Source organism: Sitophilus oryzae, unplaced genomic scaffold, assembly GCF_002938485.1.
Source record: "Sitophilus oryzae breed Bouriz unplaced genomic scaffold, Soryzae_2.0 scaffold_465_pilon_pilon, whole genome shotgun sequence".
Taxonomy (NCBI): domain Eukaryota; kingdom Metazoa; phylum Arthropoda; class Insecta; order Coleoptera; family Curculionidae; genus Sitophilus; species Sitophilus oryzae.
Genome location: NW_022147046.1, coordinates 4708718 through 4722715, shown reverse-complemented (window position 1 = coordinate 4722715; position 13998 = coordinate 4708718). Strand labels below are relative to the sequence as shown.

At 32.8% G+C, this 13998-nt stretch overlaps 1 protein-coding gene across 1 annotated transcript in view; it reads left to right on the top strand.

The window, feature by feature from the left end:
* The window catches only part of LOC115885936 (pyruvate dehydrogenase [acetyl-transferring]-phosphatase 1, mitochondrial), a 175094-nt gene extending 166529 nt beyond the window's left edge, over window positions 1-8565 (top strand). Inside the window, exon 7 of the mRNA XM_030904968.1 lies at window positions 7779-8565. Coding sequence (XP_030760828.1) covers window positions 7779-8099 — 321 coding nt within the window. The 3' untranslated portion in view covers window positions 8100-8565. The remainder of the gene's footprint in view (window positions 1-7778) is intronic.
* The last annotated feature ends 5433 nt before the right edge of the window (window positions 8566-13998 follow it).

Below are 13998 nucleotides of genomic sequence, written 5' to 3'. Positions count from 1 at the left end.
ATAAGGAGCGTGCAATGACTGATGATTGTTTCGTAAGTGTCACCTTTGATTTGCAGAGCGTTCTGCAAATACCATCCTCAGAATGTTTCACTAATGTACTATAGCAGAAAGCTATATGCGTATAATCTTACAATTTACGAGGCAGCTTCACAGAAAGCCCATTGCTACGTGGACTGAGATTAATGGTCAGAGAGGTAGTTCGGAAATAGGCACATGTCTGTACCGTTGGATACAAAATTTGCCAGATAATGTCACTGAAATAAGTTTGTTCTCTGATACCTGTAGCGGACAGAACAGGAATCAGTTTATTGCCGCTTTATTTTTATTCATAGTACAAAACAGCACTTTAAATATTGTAGAGCACAATTTTTTAGAGTCTGGCCATTCCTACATGGAAGTCGACTCTATGCATAGTGCAATAGAGAATGACAAAAACAACGTTCTTGTTTATACTATGCATGATTGGTTGAACGTTTTTCGACTGGCGCGTTCGAATCGCGGCCGAAATAAAAAAAGTGACCCTTACAATACCCAAGAGTTAAAGTATAATGACCATGGACAAAAACAGAACCATGGACGAAAGTGGAGAACGTGTTAACTGGCTTAAAATTAAATGTATGCGATATGAAAGAGCTAAACCTCAGTTTATAATGTTTAAGTACAATTAAGTGATCCAGAGTTTCGTATGCTTAACGTAGCTGGACGTTGTAGTCGCAATGTAAACAGTCTTGTCATGCCAAATGGAATACCACGATTGTATACTAAACAGGTTCCAATTTCAAATGTGAAAAAACAGGACCTTTTAAAACTATGTAAGACGGGAGCAGTACCTTCCGAATTTCATGCCTGGTATCAGTCTATCCCAGCAGAAAATACAAAGAAGGATGTAGCACCAGAGCCATTATTTTGGTCCGAATCGGATTCGGATTAGTTTTAGCTGTAAATAGAAAACCCCTTTCGTTATTGTTTGCATTTATAACTATTTTATTGTAAAAAATAGAAATAAACTGTTTTTTTGTGTTCATTTATTAAATAAAAGTGTATTTTTGTTTGGCCATGTCTGTAATATGAACAAAATTGTACATGCAAAAATGACCAAGCCAATTTTATTTTGAAAACCAACATATAAAATGCAATTGGAATACTTAATTATGAACGACTGACTGCATCTTAAAAATCTAAAATCTCTATTAAATATCTAATCTCTAATAAACTTTTTAAAATAATACTTAAAAAAATTACAAATTTTCAAGATCAATTATCCAGAAATGATAATAACCGACTTGGTCACTTTTGGCAGTATGCCCACGATGTGTCTACAAAAAATAGGTCATAAAAGCAATGAAGGTAAACCTTATCGATGGAATGTGTATGGTTTTGCTAATTGCGTTCAAATGTTGTTTCTCAGTTCGAGTTCAATCTTGTAGTTGTTGTGAAAGGCGACAAAAATGCCAGGGCACGAAATTTCTGCCTTCGATAGGGCCCGAATTATCGCTTTTCATGAAGAAGGTCTCAGCAGGCATCAAATTGCTGATCGTTTAAATTTATTGCGAAGTACTGTAAGCCGAATTATACAACGATATAGTCTATAAAATGAATAACTTTGAATTTTGACCGTTATTTTTTCCCAACATGGCAAATATAAAATCCCTCTGTCAAAAAAGTTACTGATATTCTTTAAATTGAGTGCCTGATCGAATCAGATAGGTAACTCTTTTTACTTTCGTGAAATAGAAAAGGAAAATAATAAAACAAGTGACAGTTCTTTCTCATCTTGCAAAAATCAACACGAAATGTCATCATTGTCAAAAGTAAAAAGTCATCAGCTTTTGACATTTCTAAATATCAGACCAATGCCGTCTCTAATAGAACAGCCTCGGAGCGAGATTTATGACGTCACGCTAGTTAGGTATTACGGATTAATAAATATGTTGTAGTATACATGGAAAACATAATTATTCCTCGTATTTTTGGTGATATAATTTACATGAAATATACATAATATACAGTTAATAAATACAATATATATATACGTATTTATAGTAATAAATACTTTGGCAAATAAACTATGAACCATACAAATGCAGCAAATGTTTTCGAATCTACAAATAATGAATAGGTACATATGATAATGGGTAAAATGTAAAATATATTTTAAATTTTGAGGTTTGAAAATCTAAATTTTGTGAATGTAAATAATAATACATCACTATTAGTAGATATTGAATGTTTTTTGGTAAATTAGATCGATTTTAAAACCTCAGAATTTAAAATATATTTTACATTTTACCCGTTATCTTATGTACTTATTCATTATTTGTATGTTGTAAAACATTTGCTGCATTTGCATGGTTCATAGTTTATTTGCCAAAGTATTTATTACAATAAATATAGACATATATTATATTGTATTTTACTAACTGTATAATTATATATACGTATTCATAAACTATATCATTTTTAAAATACAGACCAAAAATACGAGGAATAATTATGTTTTCCATGTATTCTACAACATATTTATTAATCCGTAGTATCTAACTAGCGTGACGTCATAAATCTCGCTCCGAGGCTGTTCTATTAGCGACGGCATTGCGTCAGCATGGCAGCAAGTTGCTAACCTAATAAAATTAACACTAGAAAAGCACGCGGGAACTGTCAAATTCAAAGTTATTCGTTTCACAGACTATACACAGAATAGATATCAACCAGAAACCTAACTGGAGCTGAAATCCGTGACGTTTCACGAATTGGGCCGCCATTTAATAGCGGTAGAACACAGAGACGTATTTAATAAATTTCCGTTGAATGTATACAGAGTTGTATTTATTTTTTTGTTGTAAATTGAAAAGTATAGAATTAATTAATATCATTCGGCAGTTAATAAAACTACTGCTTAAAACTTTAATAGGTGAGTTTGTTAAAGTTAAAAGTAAAGGCTAATTTGTTTAAGATGCTGTAATATTGGTTTAGTACAAATGTCCCAACATATTTTATGGAGTAATATTTTTAATGTAAAACTTATTGCCAGCGATAAAAAACACTGCATTAGTAAACCATTAGAGATATCGCGGTATAAAAATAGTTTATATTTTTAAACGATTTTATTTAACTTTACCATACCTTTGTTTGTTGCAAATCTGGCAGCAGCTTTATTGATCACTTCTATTATCCCAATTTTTCCGAAATGTTGCACACGTATTGAGTTCCGGTGACACTTTTATAATATTTTTGAAGAAAAAAAATCAAATTAGCGGATCCAATATGGCGGATTTTTTAATATAAGAAGAGATTTGGTTGAAATTTAAAACTTTGGGTTCTTTATAAGGACGCTTGAGATACTTACCTTCAATTGGCCCGTTTTAAAACATCCTGTAAAGATAGGGTAGGTGTTCATTTAAGTTTCAAACGAAATAAATAAACAAGCTAACATCAGAATACTTATGTAGGTATTTATTCATGCCTCCATATAATTAGTTTGTTTTTATTGGCTGTTTTAAAATTAAGGTTTATCTTTTTTAATGTATAATACAATTTCATAAGCAGATATAATTTAGTTACATATTTTAGTGGAAAACTAGTACATGGATGTTTGAAATTAATTTGTTTGCATATTATATATATTTCTTTAATAAAATGTCTTGTCCCATATTCTTCGTAATATTTACTAAAAACAAGTTCTAATGAAGAAACAAAAGATACAAAATTGTCATGTGTCATCTGAAGATTGCCAAAAATATCTAAATTATTATTTTCACTCTTTATTATTTTCATAGGCACGTAAATGGCAAAACAACGATGTATCATCTAACTCACTGTGTGCCTTTGCATATTTGGTACATATATCACATGAATGTATACTCAAACATTTTTTTATTAAATATCCACAAACGTATCGTAAAACATTTTGCGTCCTGGCGAAACATAACTCAGGCTTTTGCACATTCTTGAGGCACAAACTGAACCAGTACTCTTTGAAGTTATTATAAATAATGTACCTAGCACAACAAATATTTAATAATTATTCCAGACTATTCGCTCCGTTCAGTTATAAAACAACACAAACTACAATATTCAATATTTACGAACGACGAACAGCTACTGCTCTCAGCAAAACGCAAAACATAAGTGAACTGCGAACGCCAGTGCGTTGACAGGTTCTACCGCTATTTTTAGGTTAGGCGATGTTTCCCGCGCAAACTCTAAGTTAGGCTTCTGGTTGATATCTATTCTTGTGGACTATATATTGACACCGGATATGTAAGATTTCGTCCCAGGTTGGGCCGTAGAAGGGTAACGACTGAACGATAGGATCGCTACTTGGCTCAATTTGCCAGAAGAAATCGGTCAGTTCCAATTCGAGAGCTACAATCTTAGTTTCAACGAACTTACCACCGAGTGATATCAAGCCGAACCATTTCAAGGCGACTTTCTAATGCTGGATTGCGACGTAGACGTCCACTGCGAGTCCCTCTATTAACTTTACACCATAGGCAAAGGAGGCTACAGTGGGCTAGAGAACACCAGAACTGGTTAAAAAAATCAGGATAGGTTTGATCAGTGATGACTATTGTCAGCGAGTGTGGATGGAGGCAGGGAGGCAGCATCGATTGAATACAGCCCTTGCTGTTGCTCCTTATCAAGGAGGAACTGATATGTTCTGGGGTGGCATCATTTACAATAGGCGAACAGAGCTCATTCACATTTCTGAGGTGATGAACGCCCATTTGTATGTGGAAACTGTAATCAGACCAATAATTTATCCACTGCGGGAAGAACTTGGCAATAATTTTATTCTCATGGATGATAACGCTCGTCCTCACAGAGCTAGGAGGGTCCAGGAAGCATTAAATGAAGGGGAAATAACTCGTCTGGACTGGCCTCCACACTCCCCCGACATGAATCTTGTTGAACATGTCTGGGACTACATCACCAGAGCTGTGTTTCGCAGAAATAACCCACCAAGAAATCGCCAGGAGTTGATCATTGCCGCTCAAGAGGAATGGCAGAACTTACCTCAAGAAACCATAAACAACCTGAGTGGGGATCAATGACCTCTAAATAAAGTAGACCCGGCATTTCATTCATAAAAAGAAAAACATCAGAATCAGACATTCGTTTCTTGTTCTATGCGAGTGGGAACAAGACGGGCTGATCGCAGTCATGAAGGATTCCCGAGAGAATGGCAACGCTGTTCAGAGATCTTGAGAATGTGTGCCAGTGGCGTAGTTACTTTGATTGTAATATATAATTTAATATTATATTTTCGCAAATATGATTTTTGGATACGATATATTGTTGTGCTAGATGGCTCTTCAAATTTTGAAAATGACTACTTCTATACTCCAATCACTTCTATACGAAAATAACTAATTGAAATTATGATATGCACATTTCCATAGTAGTGTCTATAAATTGCTCCAGTAGTAATATAATCCATCAAGCGTTCAATGAATACGAGCCGAAGACGACTTTTATAAAACATTTATGTGAATTAATGGTATTATTTTGATTGAAGCAACGGTGAAAAATGAGAATATTTTAAAACTGTCGTGACGAATTGCAATTTAATATTAGATATAAAAATATTACTATTTATAACAACAATAATAAAGATCTTTGTTAAACAAAAGAAAATTTCTAAAATATTTACTTATTTCTGAATCAGTTTCTTCGCGGATAATCGGGACCTTGTACCGAATAAATAATTAACTATTCAATAAAACATATCAAACAAAGACTCATTCATCTTTTAAACTATATATTTTTTTTTAGTCTTAATAAACAAAACAAAAAATACGTTCCTCTATTACAAAAATTATACTGTCAAAAATAACGGCGTCAAAAATGACAATCGGTGATAATTTTGGCAAGATGATATGTCATGACCCCTACTCTTGTTTATTTTTTAATGACACTTACTGGCAGTAGTACGTCTTATGGTTGTATTTGATTTTTAAATGGTGTAATATAAACTCGAAATTTTTTTTTTGGATATCGATTTGTGTTTCTGGAAACGTTCTATCCTTTTATAATTTTTCTATAATCAGTATTAGTTTTTAACAAGTTTTATGTCAATTTTTAATAAATCACATCTAGAAATAGACCTCGCCAAAATTATATTCGATTGTTATTCCCAGCAGTCTTTGATGCCGTTTTTTTTTTCGATCATACGGTATTTAGTATGTAATATCCATTATATAAATCTATTTTGATTTTACACTTAAAAAATCATCTTTAATAACTAAAAATCCTAATAACAATCAGTATGATCGAAAAAAAAGGCGTCCGGTGGCTTAGAAATGAACATTGATGACATTCCCCATATACGCCTTTTTTTTTCGATCATATATATCACTATTGAACATTTTTCGTAATTGTGACATCTTTAATTTTTTATATATTTTTTCAACAAATTATTATTCGCATTTGTATACTTGGTTTTGATAATATTTAAAGATTATGATCAAGATATTCAATAAAACCAAACGTGACGAAACTAACTTACATACATTCCAAAACTGGGTGATCTACTAATAATTCCAAAGATTTTTTCCTATTTTACCTTTCGGCACCGCGCTGATGTAACATAGCCTTACTCACCTTCGAAATCAAACTTCTAGGTTTAAATCGTCTCTATTTTTGCAAATTAAGCAAGTTCGCAGCATTGTCTTATTGTTTCTGAATAAAATCACTAAAAATACCACAAAACACTAAAATATCTGGAAATCACCTCATAAAACATTTCGAAAAACAACAACACATTGGCAACGCCGTAAAGCAATTTATGAACGAATTCGAACTGGATGTTTTGTTGGCTGCCTGAATTTAGGAATAAAGATTGATAAAGATAGTAAAATGCGTACGTATTTAGTATCAGCTGGCGTTGCGACGTTGTCGATTGTTTTATGTTAAATTTCTTAAAATCTAAAAATTATAATTACAGAAGATTTAAATAACGGCTAATGCTGATTGGGAGTAGTTCGTGATACTAGGGTACCTTTAATTATTATCGGTTTAAAATATTCTACGACGTAATCTATATTTGGAATTCCTGGTTTACAATGTGGATTAGCTATCCCCGTACGTATACGTAGGTAAGATTTCCTTTTAAATGCGGTCGAAGTGGAAATTTGGCATACATGCAATTTTCTAAGGCAATGATGGATTTCGCCAAAATGTAAGTCGCCGGGTCTAATTTATTTCGATGTTATTGGTGGGGATGCCCCGAGGACTTGATGCACTGAAACAAATCGAGGAGGTAAAATTTTATATTACTAATCTTAATTTTGTCAGAATTTATTATTTATTTATTTATTTTTCTATTTTTTGTCAAACATTTTTCTTTATGGAATTTGCATTTTTTGTATTTTGGCAAAATATATTATTAAACTTGGTGAAAGTTTTCCCTTTTTTTGTGTTATATTTTAACATAACTTTAGCATCTATTGATTTCCACGAAAAATTAGTTTGAAATGTAATTTTTTATTAAAATAGTAAGGGGGTGCAAGACTTTTGCCGATGTGTTTATTTTTATGATAAGTTTTTTACCGCACCATTTCTTTTAAACTGTTAATAGGCAGATAAAAAAAACAACACTCAATACCACTAGTAAATTTTTTGCAAGGTTTTTATTATTTATCGCGGTAGGCATTGGTAGTGAATCTGTTATGTAGCCCAAAAGATGAAGGAAAGAAATTGATCTCGAATATATTGAAGAGGACCTTAAAATCCTCCAGCCTTTACTTTTATCATACTTTTTTCAATTTTCTTTTCAGGCTGTACGGTTAGTAGGCGAACATATGAAAGGTAAGGTAACTCTACAGCCCTTAAAACTACCTAGAAAGAACATGAAGCTCAGCGAAATCAACGACATGCTCTTGCAGCGTAAGGAAGGATTAAAAATCAAACCTAGGGACTCGAACGCCGCTACGCACATTATCAGGAACGCACTGGGTGGTACGGAGTACGGTATAGATCATACGAAAATTTCACAGTTGCTTACGCTACCTGATGACGTAGTTCGAGTGTTCAGGGACGACATAACCGTTACTATAGTGTACTTCGATACGGAATTTTTGAGGCACTGTCCAGCGTAGTGATAGAAATATTTTTTTTTTAGAAAACAAGATAAAGAAATATATTTATTTCGTATTTTTTGTTATTTAAGTAGTTAGTATAATTTGAATTTGCCGTTTATAATATGCTGCCAAAAGTCAAATATAACTAGACAGAATCACAAACTAAAGGTTGAAGTAATTTATTTAAAATATGGCCAAAACTAAAATGTGTATTTTATATCTCTGATAATGAAGATATACAGATATGGTCATCGAAGAAGCGTGGTCTGGATTTTAACGTGTAAGACAGTGATGGCGAGACAGCTTAATGAAAAATTAAATGTATTAAAAAGAGAAAAATATTGAGTTGATTTTCTCCTATTCGGTATTGTCGGATTTTGCGTCAAAATTTCAAATCGCCTTAATAGGCGTTTACGAAAAACGTTAGATCTAGGGTTGGCATTAATTTCCACAATAGGTCTGTTCACTAAAAAAAATTGCACTAAAAGCGGTAAAAAATTAATGTTTTAGTATTATAGTACCAATTAAATAACTTTTTTTTCGAAAAAAATAAACTCCTTTGACAAGAGAGACTATTAAAGTTATGCGCTCCGTTCAAATTAAATAAACGCGCTCTCATTGGCCTGACGTCACATGCCTGCCGCACGCTGCTCCACTTGCGAAGACAAGATCGTGATTCAGTTTGACTGTGACACTCAGTGTACTTCAATACAAGGTATTGAAGTACAGTCGACATTTACAGCAGTTACATTATTATTTTTGTTGTTGAATACCGTAAAAGACGTTGTATTTGTTGCTAAATATGGAGGAGGGTTTCCAGAAAGGAGATTCACATAATCTACCACAAGTAGATGTCAATATGGTATTTGACTTTCTCGCGATGAATACTGATTATAAGCAAGTTGAATCGAGTGGTGTTAAAGCCTTTTTACAATATGTTAATAACAATAACGAAATAGGGAAAAAATACTTAGCACAAATAAATCTGCAAATGTTAGCAAGAGGTGTTGAAAAAGGAATATTTTGCGTAGCACACCCCAATTTTGAAACTACAAAGGCAAGGAAATTATTACTGTTATCAACGTTAAATATGATGAGGATTTTACAAAAGGAATTAATATTAATATTGACTCTGCCATACACTTTTGGAAAACCAACATTTTTAAATTACTGTATGCAGTTTTTACTGAATAAACATTTAAGATCTTAATAAAAATATCGTTTAGGAAACCATTGTTTTATTTAGAAACAGACATAGTATAATCTTAATGGGTTTTTGGAAGTTTATTATGGCACAGAAAATACTAACTATGTTATCTAGTTTTTGAACCATTGCTGAAGAAATAGTAAAGTGGGGTCCTAACATTTTAAAATGTCACAAGCGATTTATTATACGTTCAATATGTATTCGCACACTTGCAATTCGTTTTGTAAACAGAACGTCATCCTTGGTCATTTTTACATTACTTACAACACTTGGAGGTCTGATCAATGTACATTTTTTTTCCTTAGGGATGTTTCAATTTGTTTAAAACCTCGGTCTGCCATAATAACGCAATTTTGTGGAAGAACTTTTAAATATCCACAATCTTCAAAAATTGCAACATCGCTTGCGCGTCCTCCATACCCACAAGATATAAAGTTTATGAAACCATCGGGAGGGGGGTACATGATATCAAATACTTTATAGTGTTACACTTTTTATACTCGGACCAAGTCAGCGCCTGTTGAACAGAAGCGCTAGGTTTTTGAATTTCAATTTCCAAGCAGTCGGTGATAGACTGTACATTGTAAAAAGACATTCGAAATTGAATGGGAAGATTTGAATATATAAAATTTATATAAAAATTGCCGACTCTGAACTGTCTGGAACTTAAAGAGGTAAAAAGTAAAGTGCGTGTTGAAAAGTAGAGTAAAAAGCGACATCTTGGAACTGAATTGAATTAAAAAGTGTGATTAAGTGTTAAAACTATACCTAGTAGATCCTTTGTTTGCGTAAAATACAAACGTGTCTGAACAGAGGCTATATAATTTTACAACAAGGACTTTCCATCGATTAATAATAATTGAAGAGTCGTTTATGACTAAGCGTAAAACAGAATCGGTACAAATAATTCTGAATACAATGGCGTAACTTGTAGTACAGATAAAACTTGACTACAACTATATCTAACTAATCTAATTAAATCTAGACAGGGATACAAGAAAACGGCGCAACGGATCCGTCTGTTATGTCTCTGGTAAAGCGCTACGCGCGATTAGCGAGCATGTGACGTCACACCCATGGTAGCTCTCGTGGCAGCGTTTTCCCGCCTCGACGAAAGGATTCAAATTGAATTACGAATAACTCGAAAAGTATATGAGTATTTGTTTTCAAACTTTGTACGGTCTTCCAATATGCACAAATTTATAATTTGCAGTAGAAAACTAAATTTTGTTGACAGACCTATTAGTTACTCATTTTACTACAGCTGTAATAGATTCTTATTATGTCCCGGTCGTCTCTGAACTACGTTGTGTCGTTGGCGAAATTACAAAAACAAACAATCATAGTTGTTAGTTTAGTAACTAAAGTCAAAATTGACAGCTGTTTCAATTTAGTCCTAATTTTATTGGTTCTATGGCGTGTAGCCCGTGACACTTCATAGTTTTAGAACGAATCTGAATTTTCTTCCACTGTCTTCTACTTATTTGAGATCTAGTCGATCCGTTAATTTTAATGTTGCCTCTGTAGGAGTTCTTGGGAGATGGACTGCCAATTGTCTTTCCATCTTTTTGGAGGTCTTCCCGGCTGTCTCTTACCCATGGGTAGCTCTTCAAGAGCTATGCTTGGTAGCATGTTTTCTTCCATGTTTAACGGATGCGAGCCATTGTCTTTTCCTATGCCTACCCCATCTGCGTCCGGTATTCCACATTGTTGTCTGATATTTGTGTTTCTAATTCTGTCTCTCCTAGTCTTCCCCATTATGGTTCGTAGGTTCATTTCGGCAACTCTTAACATGCTTTTGGTTTTCTTTGTTTCCTCTCGGATTTCTATGCCATATGTCATTATTGATCTAATGCAGGTCTTATAAATTTTCATTTTGCTGTCTGTTCGCATGGAAGTGGTTTGTCCACACTATTTCTCTCAGACATCGTGACCGTTGCTCTGTTTATTTGGCTTCTCAGATCTTTCTCTGGATCGTGGTAGTACGACATATCTATTCCTAGATATCTAAATTATGATACTTGCGCAATAATTTTGTTTTCTACTACCAGTTTGCATCTTACCGGCTCTTTAGAGAAAGTTAAGCATTATTTTTTTTTCTGTAGAGATATTCATATTTAATTTTCGGCTTACTTGATAGAATTTATGAAGCTGTCTCTGCATCAGCCTGTGTCTCGCGATAATGGCTGCATCATCAGCGTAATACACCATGCTAACTCTGTTGTGTCCCATTCGATAACCGATATTCATCGAGGTCACCTTTTCTATGATGATGTCCATTAAAAGATAGAATAAGAAGGGGCTAAGGCTGTCTCCTTGTCTAATGCCTCCTGGTGTTGGTATGTCTCGCGTTAGATTATTCCCTGCTTTTACTTATGTTGTGTTATCGATATTGTGTTATTGATATAGAACTAAGCTTTACACCTTAAAATACGATTACTAGCACTATTTCTGCACCAATCTGAACAAACCAATGAATATTTATTTCTATGGTTGTTTGTAAAGAGTGGCTGCAGATATTTTATACCATGTTATCATGCAGCTGTCTAAGAGAAATGAGCATTATTTAGCTTAGATATATTATCTTCGTTTATTATTACGTAGGTTATTTCACGTACGAACCGGCAACCCTGTATACCGCTTTTTATTTTATCTCTCTGTCAACTGGTCGTATATATTTATCTCTGTTGTATGCATTAAAATACAGACCACGGAAATAAAATGACCGGGGCTAGTATATATCCATCGCAACTTCAGAACAATTCAAAAATAATTCGCTGATTTCGGATAACTATAGGAGCTGTGGTTTGTTCTGTAATAGTTTTCGAATGTTGGTAATAATAGATTTCCAATATTTATATAATTAATGTGGTAGTTCTAAATCGGTAGTCATAACCACAAATTAACTACAACAGATGCGAAAGAACACCGAATTACGCGTTCAGGTTTCTGTGACCTTCAGAAAGAGTTCATAGACAATCCGCATCAATGTATAGTTTGGGTTATTATTTGTTTGGGTGAAAATAATCTGCACCAATATGCTATCGAGGCATATAATCTCACAGTAATTTAATAGATTGCTCGTCATATTATATCAGTTCGTAGGAGATTAGGAAAAAAAAAGATATTTATAGTATAAAAAATTAATTTATTTAACAAAATTTAATTAAAGATGTGACAAAATAGTTACTTTTGTATTGGTTCTATCGGACTTTTTTCGACTATATAAATCTTTATTTTTTGTAAACTTTAATGCATAAAATATTTTCAATCTAATAAATAATTTAATGATGTAAATAAGAGGAAATTTCTCACATGGGTGGTCAAATTCTATAGTTTTCATTATATCAATCAGCCTCTGAATGTTTTCTTCAGTGCAAAATTCATCAAAATTTAATATAAATAATTTTTCCAGCCTGTAAATAAAATGAACAAATTTTTCCACTTTCATGATCAAAGGCTTTTAAATGGGTAAATAATTTCGAGTTATCCAGAGATTCGGATTCTTTTGCAAATTTTAGATAAATATCACATTGATGTATTTGAAGACCCTTTTAATTGATGTAGTCAAACATAATTAAAGACATTTTGAGTTGAAAACATTTCTTAGAGGCTGTTTGATATAATGAAAACTATAGAATTTGACCACCCATGTGAAATTTCCTCTTATTTACATCATTAAATGATTTATTAGATTGAAAATATTTGATGTATTAAAGTTTACAAATAAAGATTTATATAGTCGAAAAAAGTCCGATAGAACCAATAGAAAGGTAACTATTTTGTCACATTTTTAATTAAATTTTGTTAAATAAATTAATTTTTTATACTATAAATATTTTTTTTTCCTTATAAATAAACACATTTGCATCCCATTTTAAATAAGATAGACAAATTACCAAAACATAAATAACAGTTCAAAAGTTCAACAAAAATCCTACACGCGTTTTTAAAAAGAAACATATAACCACGCACTATGTCATTCCAGCAAGCGAATACGACACAGCATAGGTTTCCGGACTAAACGACTGGTGTATTTACACCACTCAATAGGCGTGTCGGGTTTGCCGAGCGGTTTCCGATGCAGTCACTTTCTTTCGCATCTGTTATAGGTAATTTGTGACTATGACTACCAAAATACTCCAAGAAAAATGAAAAGAATTATTTCAATAAAAAATTAAAATCTGTTGTGCTAGAGATCAAAGAAGATTACATTTCTGATTACTAAATATACAATACGAACAAAAAAGAGATGAACTGAAGTTGTCACAATTTCATGATTATCAAAATGTGATGCTTTTTTATTTTAGATTATCAAAGTCATTATTATTCAAATACCTTTTATCTTTAATCTTTTAAACTAAAAAAGTCGATACCAAAAATATTAACTTGATTTTTAACACTAATTTAAATTAAACATTATCAACCATCAGCCTATCAACTAGAAAACAATGATATGAAATACTTTATACAGGGTGGTCCGAACTGTATTCCGAAAACTTCGGCAGCGTATTCTACAGATAAAAATAAGTAAAAAAGTTTGTATAAACTTATGTCCTAAAATATTTCGTTTCGGAGATACAGTGTGTAGAAGTGTCATTTTTATTTCGATTTTTTCCTAATAGTTTTTGAACTAAATTCGGAGGATCTGGAGGTTTTTCAACGTGAGAAATTTGATTTCTATGTCAGTGTGACTCAAGAACAGTTAAC